Source organism: Coffea eugenioides, chromosome 6 (genome assembly GCF_003713205.1).
Source record: "Coffea eugenioides isolate CCC68of chromosome 6, Ceug_1.0, whole genome shotgun sequence".
NCBI classification, from domain to species: domain Eukaryota; kingdom Viridiplantae; phylum Streptophyta; class Magnoliopsida; order Gentianales; family Rubiaceae; genus Coffea; species Coffea eugenioides.
In genome coordinates, this window is record NC_040040.1 from 52,040,968 (window position 1) to 52,065,024 (window position 24,057).

Genomic DNA, 24,057 nt, shown 5'->3' on the forward strand with positions numbered 1-24,057 from the left:
TATACAAACCTTTTTTTTAACTGTCATTAATTTAAATATTTACTTATAATGCCCAAAAAGCCTAATTACCAATTTTTTCTTCTCGCCCTCAAATATAACATTAACCCGCATGCGAGGTAACGTTGAAATAGAAAAAACGCAGAATCCCGCTTGCGGGTTTCAGAGTTATTATGCAGTCGGGATTTTAACCTGCTTGCTTGTGAACATGTACCACATTGCTTTGAATTTTTGTGACAGGTGAAAGCTTTGTCTGATGAATGTATTTGTGAAATGACCTGAGTGGTGGTAGATGGGTTAATTGGGTCGGTTGCGTTACCCAATTATTTATATCCATAAGCAAAATTTTATGATTCCCATACCCATCTATTCATGGGCGGTATGGGTAAATGTAGTTCAATGGACAAGTCAAAAAACGAGTTTGGCAATCCAATTACTCGTTTACAACCTATTTATTCTAACTTTTTACAAATTCGTCTAAATTCATTTTGAAAACTTAACTGCCAATTTATACAACCCTTTTTTTTAACTGTCATTAATTTAAATATTTACTCATAATGCCCAAAAAGCCTAATTATTTGTGTGGGCCAAAAACGGTTAGGCCCAACGACAAGAACCCATCGGCCTTACTTTAAACAAATGGGTTTAACCCACAAATCTATTCCTAAACCCAAACCTAAAAGCCCACGAAATTAAGAAAAAAATTAAGATTTGTGCCTGTACCGGGTCCCTGTTCTGAGCTTCTGTACCTCTCACTTCAAATGGCACATCCCCGAATTGAACAAAATTATAAAATATGGAACTAGTTTTATTTACAAGAAGAGTTCCCTTAACAGCAAGACGTTGACTGAAGAGACGACACTGCATCAGCAGAGGCATAAGGCTCTCCAGTCTTCCCTCCCTGGTCTTGATCTCCTCTAAACTTTCATTAATAGAATTCCTGGTGGTCTCTGATTCTTTCCCCTTCGTTTTCATCCTCTCAAAGAGCCCTTGTATCAGCTTCTCTTCCTCCTGCAATTTCTCTACTCTAACCATAGCATCCTTTTGAAATAAACCCTAAACCCTAAACCCTAAAAAAAAAAACCCTAAACCCTAAACCCTGAAGTGCTATCAATTTTCCGTTTATCTTTGGTTCTGCTGGATTGCTGCTAGTGACAACTGTTTTTTAACTGCTCCGGTTGTTTTTTGGTAGTTTTCTTTCAACTGCTAAAATTGAAAGGTTTTTCTTCTGCTTTTTCGTAATGTAATATCTTCTATTTTTTCTACATGCTAGTGGAAATATATGACCAAATTACAAATCAGGCTCCGAAATGGTACTATAAATATATTGGGTTAATTACAATTTGTCCCCATTAAGTATCTCAGTTTTTTCACTTTACCCCAAGAGCTTTGATTTTGAGCATTTAACCCCCATCGTCGGTCCAAATCAGCAACTGTGACATTAAAGCATTGAAGATGGCAAACATGGAAAACTCTTCCTCCTCACAAAATCAAAACCTCCAAAATTTGGGAATTTACCCAAATTTTCCATTTTCTAATATTCCTACAAATATGCAAAATTATGCATATCCCTCAAATCTACCCAATATTAATGTTTTGTTAAACTCTACATAACAAAAATAAGTGAAAAAACCGAGATACTTAATGGGGACAAATTGTAATTAACCGAATATATTTATAGTACCATTTCGGAGCCTGATTTGTAATTTGGTCATAAATTCCCACTAGCATGTAGAAAAAATGGGAGATATTCCACTACGAAAAAGCAGCGGAAAAACCTTTCCATTTTAGCAGTCGAAAGAAAACTACCACAAAACAACCGGAGCAGCTAAAAAATAGTTGTCACTAGCAGTCTCCGAGTTCAGTTATGGTTGTGATTTTCAATTTTAGCAGTCGAAAGAAAACTACCATAAAACAACCGGAGCAGCTAAAAAACAGTTGTCACTAGCAGCAATCCAGCAGAACCAAAGATAAACAGAAAATTGATAGCACTTTAGAGTTTTATTACACCATTATTATTGTATTATCATTATTGTGATTATTGTATTATTTCTTATGCAAGTATAACATTTAGATATTTAAATTTGATTTTATTTTTTAAATTTATTGAACCTAGCACCGTCAAATACCGATCTACCCGCTCCACGGGAGGTGCCCTCACCAGGCTGTCGGTTAACTGGTGGAGGAGAAGGTGAATTCTCCTCCTCAGTCACCTCCATCTCCTCATTAACCTCCCTCTCCTCACTACTAGAGGATGAAAGTACCGCTCTTCTTCCCCTTGGCATAGTACCTAAAAGAAAATGTTGCAATTAACCACATGTATTTCGACACAATGCACAATTTGGCAATGAATATCCTAAAATGATCCAAATAATCTCTAATGTGTCCTTGCAAGTGACAATTCGTCCAATAACTAATGTAAGAGACCGAATCAAGAAGAGCCATAATTTATGCCAAAAATTGCTCAAAATCACCAATTGAAACAAGATATTGAATAATTATAACCCAATCAGTGAAATTAACAACAATTATGGTTATAACTATTTAAACTTAACAATAAAAATATACTTATAGCTATAATCATGTTTAAGCAAAAATTAAACCAATTAACTCACCAAATCAACCAAATTACTCACTATACACAATGCACATGCTCAAACATCACCAACTAGCCATTCTTAACCATAATTAAACATCACCAATGGCTCAAAAACATCCTAACTTCATTTGTCGATTTCCTTCAAATATAGCAATTATGAATTTATAAAGCAATAATGACCAACAAATTGCTACATTTAAACTCATAAACATACTTAAACAATCTCAATGAGCATGAATAAATTCAAAAAAAAGTCAAATACATCATCAAATTTTCGACATTAAAAGATGTCAGATAGCTCAGGATAAAAAATATGACCTTCAAAAATCAAAAGCTTTGATGAAGAAACTTACCTCAATCACGTAGAAGGATGTTTGGTGATGCTAAAAATGCAAAAAGCCCTATGAAACAACCTCCAATTGACCTCCAATTGAAGAAATTAGAGTTGAAGAACCCTAACCTTCAATCCTTCAAAAACTGAATTTGAGGTGTTTTTCTTGGATTTTAATCAGTTAAAAAGGTTGTATGAATCTCAAAAGGTGTTGGGTGATGATTTCTAGCAAGATTATGGAGTAAAAATGAAGAGTTGTGAGTTGGGTAGAAAGGAAGAGGAAAAACGCGCCTGAAAAATGGAGAAGAGAAGAAGAAATGAAGCTGAAATCGCGTTTCTGGAGGCTATATTCGGACACATAAAACGCGACTAGAAACGCGCCTTCAACTCGCGTTTACTAAGTCGCGTTTCCTGCACAAATCCTGCAGGAATGAAAACGCGACTATGTTGGAAAACGCGAATTTTAGTCGCGTTTCTAAAGTCGCGTTTTTGAATCTTGATCCAGGCTTGAAAACGCGATGTTTATGACAAACGCGACTTTGTGTCGCGTTTTGAAGCGCGTTTTCTTCAGTCTCGTTGCAGAATTTGAAACGCGTTTTGATGAAAACGCCACTTGGAAGCGCGTTTTCATGCTAGGTGCGTTTTCTTCTGCAATTTTTTGCAGAAAATGAACTGTGAAAAATTACCATTGGTACCCCAATCACTCAAAATGCATCATAAATCATTTGTTTGTAAAATTTATCGATGTGCACACATGTAAAACATTAAAAACATGCATTTTACCTCTTTTAAACGGATCAAATAACCTTGTAACGCAAATCGAGGGATGAGTTGCTTGATCAAAGTTCACTTTTTTTTTACCTCAAATGGTCATTTTTGCTTCCAATTGCCAACCCTATAACCCATTTAAATAACCCATTTAAATAACAATCCAATATCAACCCGCCCATAACCTGTCCAATTGCCAGGTACAGTGGTGAGTGATAGTAATTGTACATATTAATATCCCTCATTAATTCTCCTCTGATAATGCTTTATATCTCGAATGAGACTCCATTTGTGATGTGATGTATGTGAGATAAAAACCGAGATACTTAATGGGGACAAATTGTAATTAATCCAATATATTTATAGTGCCATTTCGGAGCCTGATTTGTAATTTGGTCATAAATTTCCACTAGCATGTAGAAAAAATGGAAGATATTACACTACGAAAAAGCAGAAGAAAAACCTTTCAATTTTAGCAGTCGAAAGAAAACTACCACAAAACAACCGGAGCAGTTAAAAAACAGTTGTCACTAGCAGCAATCCAGCAGAACCAAAGATAAATGGAAAATTGATAGCACTTCAGGGTTTAGGGTTTAGAGTTTAGGGTTTTTTTTTTTTTAGGGTTTAGGGTTTAGGGTTTATTTCAAACGGATGCTATGGTTAGAGTAGTGAAATTGCAGGAGGAAAAGAAGCTAATACAAGGGCTCTTTGAGAGGATGAAAACGAAGGGGAAAGAATCAGAGACCACCAGGAATTCTATTGATGAAAGTTTAAAGGAGATCAAGACCAGGGAGGGAAGACTGGAGAGCCTTATGCCTCTGCTGATGCAGTGTCGTCTCTTCAGTCAACGTCTTGCTGTTAAGGGAACTCTTCTTGTAAATAAAACCAGTTCCATATTTTATAATTTTGTTCAATTCGGGGATGTGCCATTTGAAGTGAGAGGTACAGAAGCTCAGAACAGGGACCCGGTACAGGCACAAATCTTAATTTCGTGGGCTTTTAGGTTTGGGTTTAGGAATAGATTTGTGGATTAAACCCATTTGTTTAAAGTACGTCCGATGGGTTCTTGTCGTTGGGTCTAACCGTTTTTGGCCCACACAAATAAATAAAATGACCCAATAGCTTGGCTCTCCTCTATCAGATGCCAGTTTTTGCAATTTGACCCTGGACTTTTGGATAATTTCACTTAGGCCCAGAAAACTTTAAATTTCGTTCACTTAGGTCCTTAATTTAATTGCATTTCAGTCCCTCAACTTTGTCATAATTAGATTTTGACCCTAAAAACTTTTGATTTTTTGCAATTAGGTCCCTGGACGATTTTTATTTATTTTATTTTTTAAAATTATGATAATTTCTTCTCTTTAATTGTTAATCATGATTCTTTTGAGTGTAATTTAATTTGTAATTTGAGATGTTTTGGATTTTTTGTGTAATTAATACATTTTATGCCTTATTTCTTTACTATTCCAAATAAATTGGTGCCTTGATATGTTTGTTGATTTTGATTAGTTCATAATTATACAACCCCTACTTAGTCACCATTTTTCAAGGGAGGTACCCCTATTAACCTTTTATACTCCAATTATGTGTTCTTGTGTGCTATATGTTTTTCTATGTGTTTTTTGTTTTGTTTTATTTTGATTGTTTTTGTTTTATTCACTTATTTATTTATTTAAGTTTAAGGTGGATACAGTTCAAGAATCGGTCAGAGAAAGTTCAGAAAAACTCAATGCGATCCGAGGGTCGTTAGAGGAGCTGCTCAAGCAAGTTGAAGAGAAGGAGAAAACGGCGAAAGAGTCTATTTTGTTTCTAAAAAATGAGTTTAAAGAATTGGAAGTCAAGAACAAGGAACTAAGTTTATTTCAAACGGATGCTATGGTTAGAGTAGAGAAATTGCAGGAGGAAGAGAAGCTGATACAAGGGCTCTTTGAGAGGATGAAAACGAAGGGGAAAGAATCAGAGACTACCAGGAATTCTATTGATGAAAGTTTAGAGGAGATCAAGACCAGGGAGGGAAGACTGGAGAGCCTTATGCCTCTGCTGATGCAGTGTCGTCTCTTCAGTCAACGTCTTGCTGTTAAGGGAACTCTTCTTGTAAATAAAACCAGTTCCATATTTTATAATTTTGTTCAATTCGGGGATGTACCATTTGAAGTGAGAGGTATAGAAGCTCAGAACAGGGACCCGGTACAAGCACAAATTTTAATTTTTTTCTTAATTTCGTGGGCTTTTAGGTTTGGGTTTAGGAATAGATTTGTGGGTTAAACCCATTTGTTTAAAGTAAGGCCGATGGGTTCTTGTCGTTGGGCCTAACCGTCAACGCATATCCCATAAATAAATAAATTTATTATTTTAAAAACGGGCATGAATGTCAATTCACTGAATTTCCTTATGGAATCCTAAAATCATTAACACCGAATGCGAGTTAAAAAGTTTTAAACAGTTACCCTAAAATCTCTTTAACCCGAGGGTTTAGGGTTTAGGGTTTAGGGTTTATTTCAAACGGATGCTATGGTTAGAGTAGAGAAATTGCAGGAGGAAGAGAAGCTGATACAAGGGCTCTTTGAGAGGATGAAAACAAAGGGGAAAGAATCAGAGATCACCAGGAATTCTATTGATGAAAGTTTAGAGGAGATCAAGACCAGGGAGGGAAGACTGGAGAGCCTTATGCCTCTACTGATGCAGTGTCGTCTCTTCAGTCAACGTCTTGCTGTTAAGGGAACTCTTCTTGTTTTGGAGCATTTCTATGACCATGGTCATTAAAATTATTAATGAAAATGATGCTGACATCATCCTTTATTTAACAGTCAAAGGTAACACAGTAACAGCAAGCGATAATATGTTATACTATGCTTTTTTATATGAGGGATCTTTTGTAATGTGGCTGAACTTTGGGGCAAAAAATTCCACTCAAGAGTAGGCAAAAAATTCTCTAGGCAAAAGTATATATATAGGAAACATGTTCAAATCAAATACAGTTGTTCATGATTTTAACTTAAAATTGTATTAGTCTTGAACAACTTGGACCAAAAAGCTTCATTCCCACGAAATCCTCCACATCTCGTTTGAATGGGCTCATCAATTACATCCTCAAATTGGCTGCAATGGCAGATGTTAACTGAAAAGAGAATTCATCTTGAATTATCAAAAGATCAAGAATTTGTGAAAGTTAAAAACAATTACCTGATAAAGTAGACATCAATGGGCCCCATTGTGCTTCTGAGGGTCATTTCATATCTCCTTTGTGGATAATCAACAGCCTGCATGCACACAATTTAGTTACTTGAAGTATAAATATGCAGCATAAAAGTAGGAACTTCTTTCCTTTTTATTGGTCTTACCAGCGCACTGAATAGAAATTGCCACACAACAAAACAATAAAAAAGTACCTGAAAGCAAGGCACAGCCTTGATATCCTCGCAAGTCACAAAAGGATCTGGGACTTCTAGAACAGTACTATATGGAGCTTTAATGGCTATAATAGTTTCATTCTGCCATACAAAGAAATCCAGGATTACTTCCATGAAGAAACTTAAACATACAAATATGCAGCATAAAAGTAGGAACTTCTTTCCTTCTTATTTGTCTTACCAGCGCACTGAACAGAAATTGCCACACAACAAAACAATAAAAAAGTACCTGAAAGCAAGGCACAGCCTTGATATCCTCGAAAGTCACAAAAAGCCATCTATAGCAGTCAAAATGTTGGACACAAGCATTACTTGGTATAGAAGTTTTACAAACTGCATTCGAGAATGACATCAAGTGCAGGAGGACAAATTACTTCTGATTGATTGCAGTCAAATCCCTCAATCTTTCTTGCATCTCTCTGTAACAATCCTAAGCGTTAGCATGATATTACAACCTTCAGGAGCACAGTTTGCTTAAAAAGATAACAAACTACACAACCTGATTCGATCATCTAATCTTCGTTCTTCCATGGAAAGATTCTCAACTTCTGCCTGCAGATCTGGTTGTCTTGACGCGCCAAGGCCCCTGAGAAGCCAATTTAGAAATTTCCATGTAAGTTGTGAAAGCTTCATTTACTTGATAAATTTTAACTTGATGAGGGAGAGAAACAAACAAAAAAATGCCAAAATGTCCCATGTCCTAGTAAAGATGAAAAAACTTACGTCCAACGGATTGTACTTTTCAATTCCTTTTCAATTAGACCAATTCCTCCAAGAACACTTTTAATGTCATATATCCGTCTTTTTGACATCTGAGACATCATAAAACTGAGTTTGAATCAGACTACAAGTAAGACATATAATGAACACAGATTATTCGCCTCCAACGTCTTTGCTGCCTCGTTCAAATTAAGAATTCCATCCTCTGCATGCTTTATCAAGTTGACGAAATTTTTTGTCTGAAGACCTGAAAGGAAAATAAGAAAATAACTTGTCTCATGCTACTAGCTTTTCTACTTTTTGCGAACCTCTTTGGCACAAACAGAAACATACCCAAAGATCTGTCATTGCGGCAGCTCCTTGCTTTTCCTCCTTTGGCATTGGACAAAGGAGTTGAAGGTGTGACCTTTGATCCGTATGCGTTTCCTCCAGACATATCCCCTTTCTAACTCCCACATAATGAAAAAAAAGCTTGAATGCATGGCAACTAAAAAGCATAAACAACTGACCACACATATCCTACACAAATACCAGCGGACATATGCCCCTGAAAAGAATACGTTTATCAAATTTCTCATCTAATCATATGATGAAATATAATTCTCTACAAGCAGTTGACTTATTCTGTCGAACCCAGACTAGTTCAGCTGCTTCTCACATATCAATGAGGAATAAGCTCTCAGTGACAGCACATACTTGAAGAGCTAAAGACTCTTGTCCAAGGTACCGAACCCCTCATGGAGATTAATTCTAGATATGTGCACCTTAGTCACAAGGAATTTTTTTTTTTTCGAAACGATATTCGTAATATATTGATCATCATCTAAACTTTACACTTGGAGCAAAGGCCCCTCATTTCTTTACAAAAAGTGCTCAACAGCACAGAGGATTGAACCATTCCTCATCATGTATAATGCCTAATGCATAATCACCAACTCTAATGCTAATCTGATTATCAACTTTAGAAATAGCACAAAAAGAGCACATATGAAACAGAGCTTTCAAGCTAAGAATATCATCAACTAGAGTATACAGTTTGATATTAGAAGCTCTTCCGGAACAGATTTGCTGAATAAGTTGCTTGTTGCAGCTCTGTATGATGACTATCCTCCAGCCTTTGACTGCTAACTTACACATAGCTAGCTTGATAGCCTCAGCTTCGTCCAATTGTGGGCAGTTGTAGCTTCTTTCATGCATTGCCCAAGCTGCCACAACAACCTTTCCTTCAGTCATAGCAGTCACCCCTATTCCAACCTCTTTGCTGTTCGGTCTTCTTAGTGCAGCGATCTTCACTTGAATCATCTCTGCATTCTCCACTTCTATTCTTTGAATCTGGTTTGCAGCTGTTTCTGCTGTGCTCAATTGCTCTTTGTCTTTGTATGCTTCGCAGAACTCTAACCACTCTTCTTGAGCTTTCTGAGTTGTTGTCAATGCATGCCTTTGTTTGTTGTTGAATTCCCACTCATTCCTGCTTTTCCATAGTTGCCATAAAATGTTAACTGTTAGACCAAGATGTTCATCGCCAGCCTGCCTAGATCTGGCTCCTACAATTTCATTCCACCAGTCCTTGAAACAGCCTTGTTTATCCCTAGCACCCTCCCATTGTACTGGTGCTATATGCCATACCTGCTTGGCCTGTTTGCAGTTCAGAAGCACATGTTCCACAGTCTCCACTCCTTCTCCACAGACTTTACAGATGGGATCACCTTTTTTCGATCTACTAAAGATTACTTCGCTGACTGGGAGAGCATTGTTGATGCATTTCCACATGAAGGTCTTCAGTTTATGCTTGATGTTTAGTTTCCATAGGCAAGACCACATCTGTTTTGATGTACTGTGTACACTTGTACCTGCCCCATTATAGCTATTCATAGTCTGGTTTCCCTTGTCTTTCATGAGTACCTTATATCCTGTGTTCACTGTGTATTGCCCCGTTGGAGAATGTATCCAGAAGTTACTGTCCTCCTTCCCTGCTAAGTTGATAGGAATGCTTAGGATCTTTTCTGCATCCATACCATTAAACGTTCAGAGCACTACCACTCTATTCCATCTCTTCTGAGTGATTAGGTCTTGTGACGATCCATGAGGGGTGAGTGGTGGCATTGCCCTTAGTCCTGCAACTGCTCCTCTGACTGTCCAGTTGCTTATAGCAGGATATATAACAGATCCCTTTGATAGAAGTTCTTGTAAGGCTTCAGAAGCTTCTACTGTTGGGACAGTCCTTGAATAATTTGTTGACCTCCATTCCCATGTTGAGCCCAAATACAGATCTCGAGGACCCTCTACAGCAAGCCAGGCATCTGACAGGATTGAGGGACTATGCTGCGGATATTCTTCTCTGATAAAAGAGAAATACATGTACTTTTAGAGATATTATCGATTAAAGAGACGCGAAACACAATGCTCTGTTGATGTTTAATGCAGTATATCTGAAACCGGCCAAGAGTGTGATATTATGATGCAAAGTTTTCTGTATCCACGGACCGGACGGATGAGGCTCAAGTTTAAGCAAACCTCCTATGCTAGTTGCAAGCCATGCTATAGGGTAGAGGCCATGTTTAAATCACCAAGGGCTCGAGAACCAGAAACTTTTGCTCACAATCTCAGTGAAGTATTGTGCAATTGACATCCAAATCTCTTGATCAAATGTCTACAGGAGTTAGTATTTCATATTACTAGATTGACCTCTATCTCTTGCTTAACTACTCGTCTAGACAAAATTTTTGATACATTGGAGGAAATCAAAAGAAAATGGGAAAAAACCATATAATTGCATGATTAAGCTTGGTGCTGCAATTATTATTCAAAGAGTCGGAAACAGTGTATATAATGTAGCGTGTCACAAACTTTTGTTGAAGCAAAGAGCATTCCTCTTTTGGCTCCTAAATTTTACTTGTATAGCATGCACTAGTTACTCAGGTTTCTCCCAATATCAGAAGATAAGTGATTTTTTGCAAACGTAATTATTGGATATTCACAATATTAAATTTGCAATGTTGAACCGACTGGTCTCTGAAAATTTTATCAGTTGCTTAGAATAATAAACTAGGTGAATATGAGTTATTTGAGCCTCAAAGGTACCTGATATTATCAGAGAGCTGCATGTGTGTAACAACACCTCTACATGTTCTCAAGGGAAGTATTCCAGAGAACTCTGGCAGAAAAGCTGCTCTGGCACCAAGACAAATGACCACAGCGTTATACTCCCCTGAAAAGAATATGTTTATCAAATTTCTCATCTAATCATGCTTAGTTCTCTACAAGCAGTTGACTTATTCTGTCGAACCCAGAATAGCTCAGCTGCTTCTCACGTATCAATGAGGAATAAGCTCTCAGTGACAGCATATACTTGAAGAGCCAAAGACTCTTGTCCAAGGTACCGAACCCATAGAGTCTGTTGCTGAGATTCCAATCCCCACGGTTGCCTTATCTTTACTTTGGTGGGTGTGAATCTTTAACAGCAGTCCAGTATGGCTCCTACATTAAGCTCAAAAGAGAGAAATAGAAACCAAATTCAGGAAACAAATCACCAAGAAGCAGTATCCTTCAGCTCAAAAAGCAAAAGTTTATGGTACAACAGCTATTGATTGGTTGTATAAATCTAGAGAATTGCTGTTTCAAGAGGGTTAGCAATAATATGTTTAAGCTTGTAGTCCAATTTGTTACAGTATTGGACAGTTAATACAATACTAAAGATACCCTATCAAGTTAAAAAGAAAGGAATACTCCTAACTCTATCCAGTATTTGAATGGATATGTTGATGGATGGCTAATTGAATAAAGTACCTAAGCAATCAGGTAGTTATCAAGCCAACAGCAATCCCTCTGGGTCCAATTCCAGAATCCTTCAACAGTTTGAAATTAAGCCTATTGATCAACTAGTTTCTGGATGGTGAATGGAATCAATGGAGCACACTAAGCAACACGTCACTACACCCCTGTGAATATTGTGATAGCAACATAATAAAATTTGTCTTCTTATATCGTAGTAGTTAAAAAAGGTTACAGAACTGCAGATGAGACACATCCCAGAATTTCATATGATACAAGAGAAAGGACCAACCGTCTCCTGATAATAGAAAAATTCATACTCTGAACAGCTTCTTGTCTTTCTGTGTTCAGCACCTTGGACTGTCTAGCACGCTCTGCAATGCGTATGAGCTTTAAACTCTCATTCCAGCACTCCTCAGCTCGCCAGAGAAGCTTAACTGACAAAGTGTACCAGCCCAAAAAAAGATGTCAGTCTTCAGAATTTAATCTTTTGAATCATCAATAAAATGAACAGGAAGGGGGAATTTAATATAAGATGACTCAAAAGCAAACCAAGTCAAAACAAACCTTTAGGAGAATACGGGTGGAGAAGTCCACCAGCCACTCCTGATGCACCCCCACCGATACCAACTTCATCATATATGTCAACTAACAAAGGCAAATCCCTGGAGCCGTGCTGCAAAATAAGGTATTACAGCAACAGATAAAAGCAATTCAAAGTAGATTAAAACGGGAAGCAAGAAATGTCACGAACATTTATATTCATCCTTCGGCTAATATGCATCCTTTCATCTTTCACTCACAATCACCAGGCAGCACCAAATTATAAAACAAATGCACAATGAACCACTAGTAGACTTGACTACATACACATGAACAAAGACGATACCTGCAACAAATGCCAAGCAACAGAAAGCCCAGCAAAGCCAGCACCAAGAACAGCACACCTGTAACTTTAGCAGTGAGAAGTAGAGCGCAAAAGGAAAAAAAATGAATCTTTAATAGTCTTACGTTTCCCCCACTTGCTGACCTGAGAGGCTGCTGAGGGAGCGAGGAAGAAAAGCGAAGGAAAGTGGAAGACGAAGAAGAAGAAGGACAAGAAAGGAAGATTGGTGGAAGGGGTTTTCTGATGCTCCATAGAAATGAACTAGCGAGCGTTGGCGCTGATGATGATGATGGAGATGCCACAAATTGACAAGAAAACATGGATTGGCGGTGCTTTTGTGTTCAAAATTATTATGCTTTTCCTTCCTTTTTTTTTTTTTTCCCCCTCTTCTTTGGCTAAGTTTGGGAGTTTTAGGATAGAAAAGAGAAGAAGGGAAAATTAAAAGTTACGAGAGAAGAAAAGAGAGGAGTTTTAAGAATTAATGGAATGTTTTTGGATATGAACGTTATTAAATATTTATTCAAGACATTTTTAAGGATAAAATAAATATTTTAAAAAATTTTCATAAGTTTCCTCCAATTTTCTCTCCATTTCTTTTCAATTTAGGAGAAAAAATTTTGCCTACTATTCATCCTCTTAAATCCTTCCATTTCCTTTCTTTTCTTTTCTACTAAAAACTAACAAATGAAGGAAATATTAACTTTCTCTTCTTTTTCTTTTTTTTTCTGTCCAAATCCTCCTCTCCCAAACGAAACCTATCATCTCAAAGGAAAGTTGGGATTAAAACTTTTTATGGATTGGGTAGCCACTTTTTGGAGCTTTTGTTAAAATATATATATATATATATATATATATATATAATATGAGATAAAAGATTGTTAAAAAATATAATATTGAAAAACGTAAAAAAATTTTGAAGTAAAATTGCAATCCAAACACGATTCTGTATTTATTTGTTAAGACAGCCGATAACTATCTAATTTATAATTATAAGTTGAATACTTTGTTTTTGGTTTGATAGTTCTGAATTCAAGTGCATATCTATTAAAAAAAAGGTGTAGGAGGGGAGGTCACATACATCATACAAAACCAATTTTCCTAAGATTTTAAAACTTAAGTGATTAAATTAACTTGTTTTGATAGTTTCGAATTAAAAAAAAAAGAAAAAAAAACAAGTGTATTAGGTCGCATACATTATACAAAACTAATTTCCCTAAGATTTTAAAACTTAAGTGATTAAAAAGTTAACTTATGACTCATAAAAATTTTTAAATTATGTAATCTGACCATATTTTGTGGCTATATATCTGTCCTACAATTGTGTAGAAAGTTAAATTGTAAGCCATATTTTGTAACGGTGCATCTCTTACAATATATACACATGCTTAAAAGAAAATAGATTGATCAAAATTCCAATTGAAAGTATATACACAATTACACATCATCATTGTTGCTGTAACACATGCATCCCAAAGTTCACCATTGTTGCTGTAATTTTAATCTTTCTTCCGTTTCCTTTCTTTGTCAAGAGGACTGCCTAGGATACTCATCTTTTAGTACTTTGATAGAAGTGTTCAAAAGAGTTCATCTGCAATCCAAGTCCCAACTAATGGCTGGATTAAACTTCTCACGGAAACCAAATACAACACCAAATTGAGGACAAATATGGATTGATAATGGTGGATGCTATGGGTTATTTTCTGTTTACTCGGTTAAGTGTCAAATGGCAATCAAGAGTTCCAGCTCAGTGAGTACATGCAAAAGCTACAAACAGTTGCTAGTGATGACTAACAAAACACTAAGCTTTACGAACAATCAACCGCCTTTCTCGTTTATATTCAACTTCATCTCTTTGATGCATGATCAGCAAAGCTCTTCTTACCTGCCATATGTCAGTGAATTTTATATAGACAAGACAAAATGGAATAACTGATCTTGAAGATGAAAAAGTTCAAGAACTCACAATTGATTCATTCATGCCCATCCTGGTAAGCTCATCAATTAGCCGTCTCTCTGATATATGGCTTCCAATTCCCATTCTTCTCTTTATCTGAGTTTCAGCTTGCTGTTTAATCACAAGAGGGGATGGCATCAATTCGCTGACGTAGAGTAAGTGTTGGAAAAACACAGGCAAACTGAACCAGAGGCAAACCTTTATCTCATTTGCCATCTCAGGCGTAAGATTTATGTGTTGGTTTATTCCCGATCGTGCAGCATCCATTGTGGAATTGTTGAAAAGCCGAAGAGCTTCTGAGACATGGTTCTCATTTGCAAGATAGGACCTGAAAGTATAGTGTATAGAGCAAACCCCACATTAGATGCAAAAGTATTGACAATAATAACAAAGCAAAAAAACCCCATTAAAAGCAACTATTCTCAAAAACAGGAAAATTCTGCCAAGGTAGCTAAAACTTGGGCCAAGAATCTCTGCAGAGAATCCTTCGAGAGATGCACCCTGATCTCTAACTGGCTCGTGCCACAAAAGAGAAAAGTTCCAGATTACTTGGACATATTGCAAGTAAAGGAGAAGTTCCTTATTACACATTCATAAAGCTAATACCATATCTTGACTGACTGCAATGCAGGATGAGAACCCTTTGGCTTGCCAACTTGGTTCCTTGACATGCATAGAATTCAGACAATGTAAGTAGCAAACATATTCAAGTGCATTTCTGCACACAATATTGGTGTTTAAGCAGAAGTTGTTCAATTTTATGTCAACACCCCATGCCCAGGGTAGCTATGGTAAAGACTGGACCACGCAATGCAGAGATTCCAATATTCAGTTCTAGAAAGATCTTGATCAGTTTGATAAAATTTGAAACATTGGACCAGCACAAAGGGATGTTGAATCTAAAGCCATCTAAACTACAGTGACTCCTGTTGTGCCGTGTGTGCATGCAGATTGCAGACTAATGCTTCATTTGAAAAACCAGCAATGACAAGACAAAGTAGACAATAAGAATACTTCTGCACATATTACTTTGAATTGGAGCATGGGACATGCAAACAGCTTTCAAAAGCAATTGCTCCTGATTGCACACACAATAAGAAACACAGAATTGCATCTTACACATAATCCCCTCTCATCCTCCATGAGGAACTTTCAACTGTTTGTTGGTGCAAATACTGTACAGGCAAATACAGTCCCTCAACATATTTGATGTCCCAGAATTTGGATGATGAGAGTTGTGTCCACAAAATAAGCATTGACACTTTGATTTATGCATTCATCAAGCAAAGAAACCATTACAGATAGGATATTCATTTCCTTGAACTTACAGCCTCATTCTTGCAAGTGCTTCACTCAACCTCACTACAGCTTCCAGCTGCCTCACAGTGATAGGTATTGCAGCTGCTTCCCCAGTTTCATTTGCTTGCCTCCTCATATCCTACAAGATAAAGAAAAGCAAAAGCAAACAATGAAAAACAATCTAAATATCATTATCTAAAACTCTGAGACTTGGGGACCTTGAGCAGTAGGATTTGTTTGCCAATCACATTTCAATGAATGTTCTCTCAAAAGCCCTTTCAGTGAGAGTAACCAAGTCTAATTTTACTATGCTCTCTTATTTTTCTTATTCACACTTTATCAGAAAATGACTCAAGTCTCAATATTATGAAAGAACAGCTTTACTCTCGTAGAGTGACACAAGGAACTTGTTGCACTGACTTAAACTGATAGTGTATTTCTATGTGCTCAGTTTTAAACTAAACAATGGAACCCGTGTCTCAAACTACATTGTCTGAGTTTCAAGAATCAGAAAAATGTCCTCTACAGTATCTAGTTTCACAAGTTGGATCCAAGCTTCTACCACGCTATAGAAGTTCCAATCTCACCATAACAAGGCAGTCGAAGTACCTGTCTAATTTTAACATAGTTCTCCTGCAATACAGAAGCTGCAGACTCTGATAGCCGTGGGTGACAATGAGTCCGACAGTAGTGTATGTACCTGCATGCACCATTTCATATACTTCAGCAATGACACTGTATAGCCATGACTTTAGTATTTCAAACATAAATTTGTAAGCATAACCAAGTGAACACCTCTTCAGCCAGTTGTCCTCTTTAGAAGATCTAGAGTCGCTCATGGTTGCATTGGCAGATGCATGAACCTTGATGATATGGCTAGCAATACTCTGTGAAGGGAGAAAAAATAATTAAAGTAGCTGCAAGCTACTACTTTCTATAGAAGTGCCAATCAAGTAAGAGCTCAACGTGGCATATTTCACAAAAAAATGAGTTATTCAGATCTTAACACACAACATTACAATTAAAAAAGTACAGAAACTCACTAGGTTAAAGACCAATACTTTTTATGCTAAAAAAAAAGAGAGAACTGGGAAAATGTAGTGATTTTGAATCAATGTTGTTCACATACCTTGTCTTGACTGTACATCCTGATATCTTTAACAATGAATATCAAATCGAATCTGGAAAGAATTGTTGTCTGCAAATCAATATTATCTTGTGCAGTCTGGAAAGCCAATAATTTATTAGCACAAGTGATATCCTATGAGATGAACAACTTAAATAGAAGCATTACAAATTACACAGCAACAGAAATTGAAGAAAGACCTTGAGGTCATCATAACGCCCAGATGGAGGGTTAGCTGCTGCTAAAACTGAAGTCCTAGAGTTGAGAACTGTAGTTATTCCAGCTTTAGCAATGGAAATGGTTTGCTGCTCCATGGCTTCATGAATTGCAACCCTGGGCCACATTTTATTAGCTCGACTATTCCAGTAAGAAAACTGATTGGAAAGAGTATTATCAAGCCCTGTTTTATTCTCACTCACCTGTCTTCTGCCCTCATTTTGTCAAACTCATCAATGCAGACAACACCTCCATCTGCCAAGACCATGGCTCCTCCTTCCAGATAGAACTCACGCTGTTTGAATAGTTAATCAGAACAATAGGTTATAAGATAACTAACACCAAAAGCAATAACACTGGTTAAGTAACATTACATCAAGAGGTTTAGAGAAATGGATGTTTGCTTTCTACACAGGCAAGACAGGAATTGAACTTACTGAGCTGTTGTCTCTGATAACAGAAGCTGTTAGACCAGCAGCAGATGAGCCTTTTCCAGAAGTATAAACTGCTACTGGAGCAGTCTTCTCAACAAATTTCAGAAACTTCACAATAGAGAAACATGAATTTAGAATCTTTTTTTAATAGAACAGGACAAACTGTATAAACAGCAAACAACATCCATGGAATACTTGGGCCTAGGAAACTAGTGAAGGTAAATCGTCCCGTATGAAAAGAATGAGAAGTTTAGTAGCTGGAGAAGGGAGGCATTAAGCTAGTCCTTTAGCAAATATATTGAAGCAAAATAGAAGTGATTTAGAAGAAAGCTAATCATCAAGCATATCCAGTTGACAGCTATCAGTTACATGAAACTAACCTGTGATTTTGCAGTAGATGGATCTCCCAAGAGTAAGACATTGATATCGCCTCTGAGTTTGACACCGTCAGGCAAGGTCTGATAAACAGAGGAAGGTTTATGCTAAGAATGTGTGATGTGAAGGACATTAATAGAGTGACGCGACTAAAGCATACCTTCCTAGATCCTCCAAATAAAAGACAAGCCACAGCCTTCTTCACATTTTCATGACCAAAAATCGAGGGGGCAATCTTGGAACATATGTTTTCATATGCATTTGTATCTGACGCAAATTTTTTGAATTCTTCTATCTGTGGGAATTCATATCATCTTCAGAAAGGGCAGAACAGAAAAACAATGAAGCAGAATCTCCATATTCTTGTGAATGGTCCGCTACGAAAATTTGTAGTAGAATTTGGCTCAAAAGATAAACATTTATTAGATAGATAACTATTGAAAGGATATGCAGTATGCTAAGAGTTCAGCACCAGAAAAAGTCCTATGACACACGTCCTATTTAGGTAGGAAAAGATTTTGAAGAATTCAGCAGCAGCATTAACTTAAGGGTTAAAAACAAAAAAGCCCCCTGTGATAAGCCTAATACACAGAAAAGCCCCCCATGGTTTCAAAATATACAACACGACCCCTCATGCTTTGAACTAAATTGTAAAAGTGACGGAATCCGTTAAACTTAACGGAAATGACTTATTGAAACCTAAAAAAATTTTTTTATACCTAATTTTTATCAAATATACCTATTTTACCCCTTAACTTTCAATTCTCTCTACTTAGAAAATAAAACAAATGATTTTTTTGAGCTGTCTTTTGTTTAATTATATAAGGGTATTTTGGTCATTTTGACCATTTCCGTTAAGTTTAACGGATTCCGTCACCTTTACAATTTAGTTCAAAGCATGAGGGGTCGTGTTGTATATTTTGAAACCATGGGGGGCTTTTCTGTGTATTAGGTTTATCACAGGGGGTTTTTTTGTTTTTAACCCTTAACTTAATATGAGTGGAATATTAGTTTTGTCACCTCCAGGACTGTGTCTTGATTCATCATCTACCAAAAGAACTTTTTCTACCACTTTATCTCACAGTTCGTTGATGGATGATATCTAGCATTTCTAGACAGAAAACCACTAGGTGTCTAGGTCATGAGCTCAACCATCTGCAATCAACTGACAATGCAATTCTGGTTTTGAATACACATTTCAGGAGACTTGCTTAATAATTGTTTAATGTAACAGTACTTTCTGAGATATTCTCTGAAATCCTGGTGCAACTGGACTTGGCTCATAGAATCCTACTGGACTTAATATTATCATCGCTAGAATGTAAAGCATTAATTAGTACATTACTTGACAGGATAAGATATAGACTGGAATAACAATTTTACACTACATCCCTCCACAGGTTAGGATATAAAGACAAGTAGCATATCTACACTACAAACATTTGATTACGGAGCAAATTTTCTTCTGTAAAATACATTAACTTTCTTCACATGCAGGTTACTTACTTCATCTGCTGTAAAGTTGGCTGGACTACGAGAGTCCGTTTCATTTGTTTCCTCTATTCCCACAACCCTTATATAGGGCTGCCTAACAGCAACCGCTCCTTTGTGCCTACAACAGAATCCAAAATAAGGAGTATTATGGAGTAAACTGCACATAATTTCATAAGAATGGAAAGCTTAAAAGTAAATAAGATGCTACAATCCAGTTTGTTATCCAATTTTCTTACGATGTGGATGAATTAGCAGCTTGAAAAATGCTGTAAATGCCCATAACAGTCAGTCTGGTGCCAGGTACGATTGTCTGCACCAGATGGCGATCAACAGATAGGAGTATGTTCCTTGGTAGCTCCCCAGTAGGGACATCCTTTGATTTCAAAATAACATAAATACCTTGTAAGCAAAAGGAATGCAGAATAGTGATTAAATCATTACAACTTGGCAAAATAATCATATTCACACCTCGGGATTTTCCTGCAATTTCAGTGTCTGTTGATCAACATATTTGCTTCTATCTGGAATGACTACCCATGGGTCAACAGGGCATGGTTCTTCCCCAGTCTGCAATTAATATGAAGACTTTAAACATTCTTGGGCAACATGTATAAATCAGAAGAATTAGAAAGATGGTTTTCAAGGAAACCTGAGGTGTGTGGTCACAAGAACGTGGTACGATTGCGCCACCAAGTCCCGGACGGCATGGGACAATCTTCAAATTCTTGCAATTCTTACAAATTAATGTCACATAGGTTGCCTTTGCCTTAGTCTTTGATGCAGCAATTGTGATGCCAGATACTTTAACCAGCTTTGAGATATACTGTGCCTGCATCAAACAACAAAATAATAAATAAATAAATAAGAGCTAGACATGTTAACCAGCTGTGAATCGAATGAGCCTACACCAACCAGCAAAAACAAATATAGAAAAGAGAACTAAAAGTTCAATCTAACTCAGAAATTTTCAATATTTGAAACCGTGAAAATGAAAGAAGATAGTTAACAAATCAATGGGTTCCAACTGACCCCAAGCGACCGCATTGACATGGAGTCCTGCTCTGATCTTAGCAGAATCTGCACCTCTCCAATTTCGGGCTCCTCCATTTCGCCAGTCTCCCCAGAAATCCTTGATCTCAAACTTGCCAAAACTTCAGCTGCTGCAGTCTCAAACTGATCAAAGGAAGAAGATTAGGTCATTGGTCAAGTATCATTCTTGCCACTTGAAGCATTAATAATCAAATAATCCTTAAGGCCTGCACACTCTCGCGCATTTTTAACACGAAAGTAAGAGTACCAGTAAAATTTTCAACTCATTCATAAAACGTAGCATTTAATATATGCTAAAAGCATTAAAAAGTCAAAATCTGCATTTCCGCTAAGTACTTTACCTGTTGCCAGAAAAGGCTTAAAAATCAAGCTTTAGAAGCATAAGTGCCCAATTATTTAAGATATATCTCAAACCCATCAAATCCAATATAAGTATAACCCATTTCATAAAAACTTTGGAACAAGGTAGAGAGAGAGAGAGAGAGAGAGATAAAATCATTTAATTACAGTTGTCCAATTTCCTCAATCATGGTACTTTGAGCAAATATTACATCTTGTACGTAAACAAATCAACCCACATACTTGAAAAGAAAACGAAAACCCAGAATACCAGAGGAAGATAATCGGCAGGATTCTGGCGCAGAAGCTCCGGGAGGGTCTGGTCACGCTCGTAAGCGAGGAGATCGGACATGTTAACGAGCAAGAATTTAGCGTTCTCGAGCAGAGCTTCTCTGTAAGGGAAAACATTGGGTTGGCTCTTGTGAGGAAAATTTCTAATGAATTCCTTGAATTTACGGAGGACTACGTGGCGGCTGGCCGCCGCCGCCTGGTCTTGTTCGGTTTCGCCACCGGTTCCGTGGGGGAACTGGGCTTGGTCGCTGTAGTATACAGCTCCTTCGTCCCACCCTGACATCTCTATGAATCTCCCTGTGTCAGTTCCACAAATCTTTGAGTTGAGAAGAGGGGATTCAGAAATGGGGTTGCAGATGAGGAGGGCATGGGCTATGGAGTAGCTGTTTAGCGGGAAAAATATGGCGGGAAGAGTCAGGGCACGTGATCTGCACGTGCTTGGCTTAGGTGTGGTATGATATAGTAGATAATTTTTTTCCCGTGAGATTCTAAAACGAACCAAGTGTTTCTCATTATTGAGTTTATATTATTTCATTGTAAATTTTCAAAATTACAGAAAATCAATAGCACTATGAATATTGATACTCAATATATCCCATTTATGAGGATCGTATTTTTTTTATTTTACATCTTAAAATCAATGTACTTTTAGTTCTATTTACAAATTTATCCTTTATTTAATCAAAACAAATCAATGGGATATAAAAGTTATTATGTCAAATTGCATTAACTCACATTAGAATGAATGCATGATGCATAAGCTTATCTAAATAGCCATGCAAATAACAATGCTTAACTTTGTTATTTGCAAAGTTTTAAATGTCTTTTGCCTATAATTTCTCGAGAGAAATTGCAAGATTATAGTTGTAATTTGTCGGCTAATTTCTCAGATTATTTGGATTTTAAAAAAACAACCGTCAAATGCAGCTCTGACATGGTGTGTTTCTAATTGTATAGCGGCCGTGCTGAGTCAGCACGGCCCGTAACTAAAAATTGGAACAAATCTTCTCTGCAAAAATTCAGTATTGTACAGAAATGTCAGACCGGGACGTGCTGACTGGGCACGTCCCTGGCTGACTGAAAACCCCCCTCGGGCAAAGTAGGTGTCAGATGGGGACGTGCTGACTGGGCACGTCCCCGTCTGACTAAACCGGCATTTGTCAGCCGGGGACGTGCTGACTGGGCACGTCCCTGGCTGACAGAAAATGGCTCGTCTGCGCATTTGTCAGCCGCGGACGTGCTCAGTCAGCACTTCCGCGGCTGACATATGCAAAAAAAATTGTTTTAACGCGGACGGGCTTTTTACAGTTAGGTTTTGGGATTTTTTGTTAGGGTTTTGGGTTTTAGGTTTTTAGAATTAGAGTTTTTGCGTTAAGGTTTTAGAATTAGGGTTTTAGATTTTAGGGTTTTGTGCTGTGCAATGTAATTTGATATAAGTTATGAATTACATAATTATATATATATTTTTTAAGACATACGAAGTTTGTTTTACAAGGTTATAATAGAAAATGACTTATTTTAGTATTTTAAATTATGAACAAAAGCCAACACTAAAGTTGGACTAACTCGTATATTTCATTTGGACTTACATTCATTGTATTAGAGTCGTGTAGGTAATTTCAGTAATTGGTAATTTCTGTTTGGTTCAGACGCCTCATCCAAATATACAAATTTGTTATGTTAAATGTTGGGTTAAACAATGTGGACCAAACTTTTATTTTTATTTTTCCTTTGTTTTGTTTTTAATATGCAGTTTTAGATATTTTATATGTTTTAGGCATTGTATAATTTTCTGAAAATTATACAATGTGTTTTTATGTTCACTTATTTTGATCTAAGTCCATAATTTATATTTATAATTTGTCCCCTAACTTTTGCATAATTGTGCTAGGGTCTCAACATTTGCCAAAAATGGATAAATTTCTCATGTTTGGAGTTCTGGCCTTTCTTTATGATGGTAATGCGTATTTTTGTGAATTAATTCTGACTTTTCAGGTATAATTAGGGGTTTTAGTAAATTTATTAAGTTTAGGATTTTAATTTAAAAACTTTAGAAACTAGACTGAATAATCTTTTGTTTGTAGATTTGTTAATCACTTTGGTAGTCTAATTAGCCTAAATTTGAGTAGATTATGAATAAAAGGTTAGTAAAAAAAAGTGATGTTTTAAAAAAAGTGTAGAGTATATTTTTACCCACAATTTTTTATTTTTAAGTTTAGCCCCCATGGATCTTTGTTGAATTTAGGGTTTAAGGTTTAAGTAATTAGGATTTAGAGAAAAATAAAATTAAACTAGATGAAATTTAAAGTTAAGGAAAGTAACATTCATTAGATAACTACCTAACACAGTCATTATTTACACGTGATCAATGCTTAGGGCGCCTGTTGCCTTTGCTCTTCCCCTTACCCTTACCAACATTTTTCGGCGTTGTAGAAGGGCAGCAAAATCTCTTCAGTCGTCGTCTCTGACGCTCGCCAATAACGACACCAGGATGATTGGAATAATCACGAGCCGACGGATCATCCCTGGAACCACTATCAGGGTCAACGTCATCTGTCTCTAACGCATCGGAAGTATCGCTGCTCTCAGAATCGTTCGTGGAAGGATAGGTGACAAAATCTCCTGTCGATACATGATCGGATGCATAACTCCGCTGGTTGGTAGACGGGAAGACCGATGGTTGTCCGAGACTGTAATAATCTGGAAGCTCCAACGATGAAGAAGTGCCTCCCATTCCACTGAGAAGAGTGAATATAGGATGTAATGCCGCATGGGAAGAAAAGTCTCCTGTCATGGGGACATGCTCATACGGAGGTAATTGTGATGAAGAAAGAAATCGTTGATCAAATCCATACATGCCAGCAACTGGCGTCGGTGGTGCAGCAAATGGAGGAAATTGTTGCGACGGTGTTGCTTGTGCACCAATGGTCATCGACGCTGGCTGTGGAATAAACATGTCCCCAGATACATGATGCCGTGCAGCCATCCCCCGATCTA

At 37.0% G+C, this 24,057-nt stretch overlaps 4 protein-coding genes across 4 annotated transcripts; all 4 read right to left on the reverse strand.

Moving 5' to 3' along the window:
- Positions 1-6,685: 6,685 nt before the first annotated feature.
- LOC113774409 (transcription factor E2FA-like) lies at positions 6,686-8,261 on the reverse strand. Its single transcript, XM_027318949.1, has 8 exons — positions 8,159-8,261; positions 7,987-8,072; positions 7,829-7,917; positions 7,605-7,691; positions 7,335-7,383; positions 7,085-7,186; positions 6,879-6,955; positions 6,686-6,794 (listed from the first exon to the last, which is right to left on the reverse strand). The coding sequence occupies exons 1-8, from the start codon at positions 8,259-8,261 to the stop codon at positions 6,686-6,688; spliced, it is 702 nt and encodes a 233-aa protein (XP_027174750.1).
- Positions 8,262-8,698: 437 nt separating this feature from the next.
- On the reverse strand, positions 8,699-9,838 carry LOC113774410. Its single transcript, XM_027318950.1, has one exon. The coding sequence runs from the start codon at positions 9,836-9,838 to the stop codon at positions 8,699-8,701; it is 1,140 nt and encodes a 379-aa protein (XP_027174751.1).
- A 12-nt stretch (positions 9,839-9,850) lies between these two features.
- On the reverse strand, positions 9,851-12,811 carry LOC113774411 (putative thiamine biosynthesis oxidoreductase ThiO). The gene is made up of 7 exons (XM_027318951.1): positions 12,627-12,811; positions 12,486-12,543; positions 12,164-12,272; positions 11,832-12,033; positions 11,175-11,302; positions 10,907-11,033; positions 9,851-10,163 (listed from the first exon to the last, which is right to left on the reverse strand). Exons 1-7 carry the CDS (start codon positions 12,800-12,802, stop codon positions 9,851-9,853), a joined length of 1,113 nt encoding a protein of 370 aa, XP_027174752.1. The 5' UTR covers positions 12,803-12,811.
- Positions 12,812-14,123: 1,312 nt separating this feature from the next.
- Positions 14,124-21,387, reverse strand: LOC113775416 (DNA replication licensing factor MCM5). The gene is made up of 18 exons (XM_027320277.1): positions 21,041-21,387; positions 20,410-20,553; positions 20,030-20,209; positions 19,849-19,947; positions 19,617-19,753; positions 19,393-19,498; positions 18,047-18,181; positions 17,892-17,969; positions 17,515-17,619; positions 17,281-17,372; positions 17,062-17,194; positions 16,865-16,960; positions 16,531-16,622; positions 16,345-16,435; positions 15,765-15,874; positions 14,635-14,764; positions 14,446-14,547; positions 14,124-14,364 (listed from the first exon to the last, which is right to left on the reverse strand). The coding sequence occupies exons 1-18, from the start codon at positions 21,341-21,343 to the stop codon at positions 14,281-14,283; spliced, it is 2,217 nt and encodes a 738-aa protein (XP_027176078.1). The 5' UTR covers positions 21,344-21,387; the 3' UTR covers positions 14,124-14,280.
- Between the last annotated feature and the right edge of the window lie 2,670 nt (positions 21,388-24,057).

Bases quoted from the DNA above. Each gene is read 5' to 3' on its own strand.
- LOC113774410 (XM_027318950.1), bottom strand. From the start codon at position 9,838: ATGGATGCAGAAAAGATCCTAAGCATTCCTATCAACTTAGCAGGGAAG.
- LOC113775416 (XM_027320277.1), bottom strand. From the start codon at position 21,343: ATGTCAGGGTGGGACGAAGGAGCTGTATACTACAGCGACCAAGCCCAG. The intron at 14,765-15,764 runs GTAAGTTCAAGG...CTATACTTTCAG, and splicing joins GCACTTGCAAGAATGAGGCT to GTCCTATCTTGCAAATGAGA. The intron at 14,365-14,445 runs GTGAGTTCTTGA...GACATATGGCAG, and splicing joins TGGGCATGAATGAATCAATT to GTAAGAAGAGCTTTGCTGAT.
- LOC113774411 (XM_027318951.1), bottom strand. From the start codon at position 12,802: ATGTTTTCTTGTCAATTTGTGGCATCTCCATCATCATCATCAGCGCCA. The intron at 12,544-12,626 runs GTCAGCAAGTGG...CTAAAGTTACAG, and splicing joins CTCCCTCAGCAGCCTCTCAG to GTGTGCTGTTCTTGGTGCTG. The intron at 12,034-12,163 runs GTTTGTTTTGAC...ACACTTTGTCAG, and splicing joins CCACCCGTATTCTCCTAAAG to TTAAGCTTCTCTGGCGAGCT.
- LOC113774409 (XM_027318949.1), bottom strand. From the start codon at position 8,261: ATGTCTGGAGGAAACGCATACGGATCAAAGGTCACACCTTCAACTCCT. The intron at 7,187-7,334 runs GTACTTTTTTAT...TTTGTATGGCAG, and splicing joins AGGCTGTGCCTTGCTTTCAG to AATGAAACTATTATAGCCAT. The intron at 6,956-7,084 runs GTACTTTTTTAT...GTGTGCATGCAG, and splicing joins AGGCTGTGCCTTGCTTTCAG to GCTGTTGATTATCCACAAAG.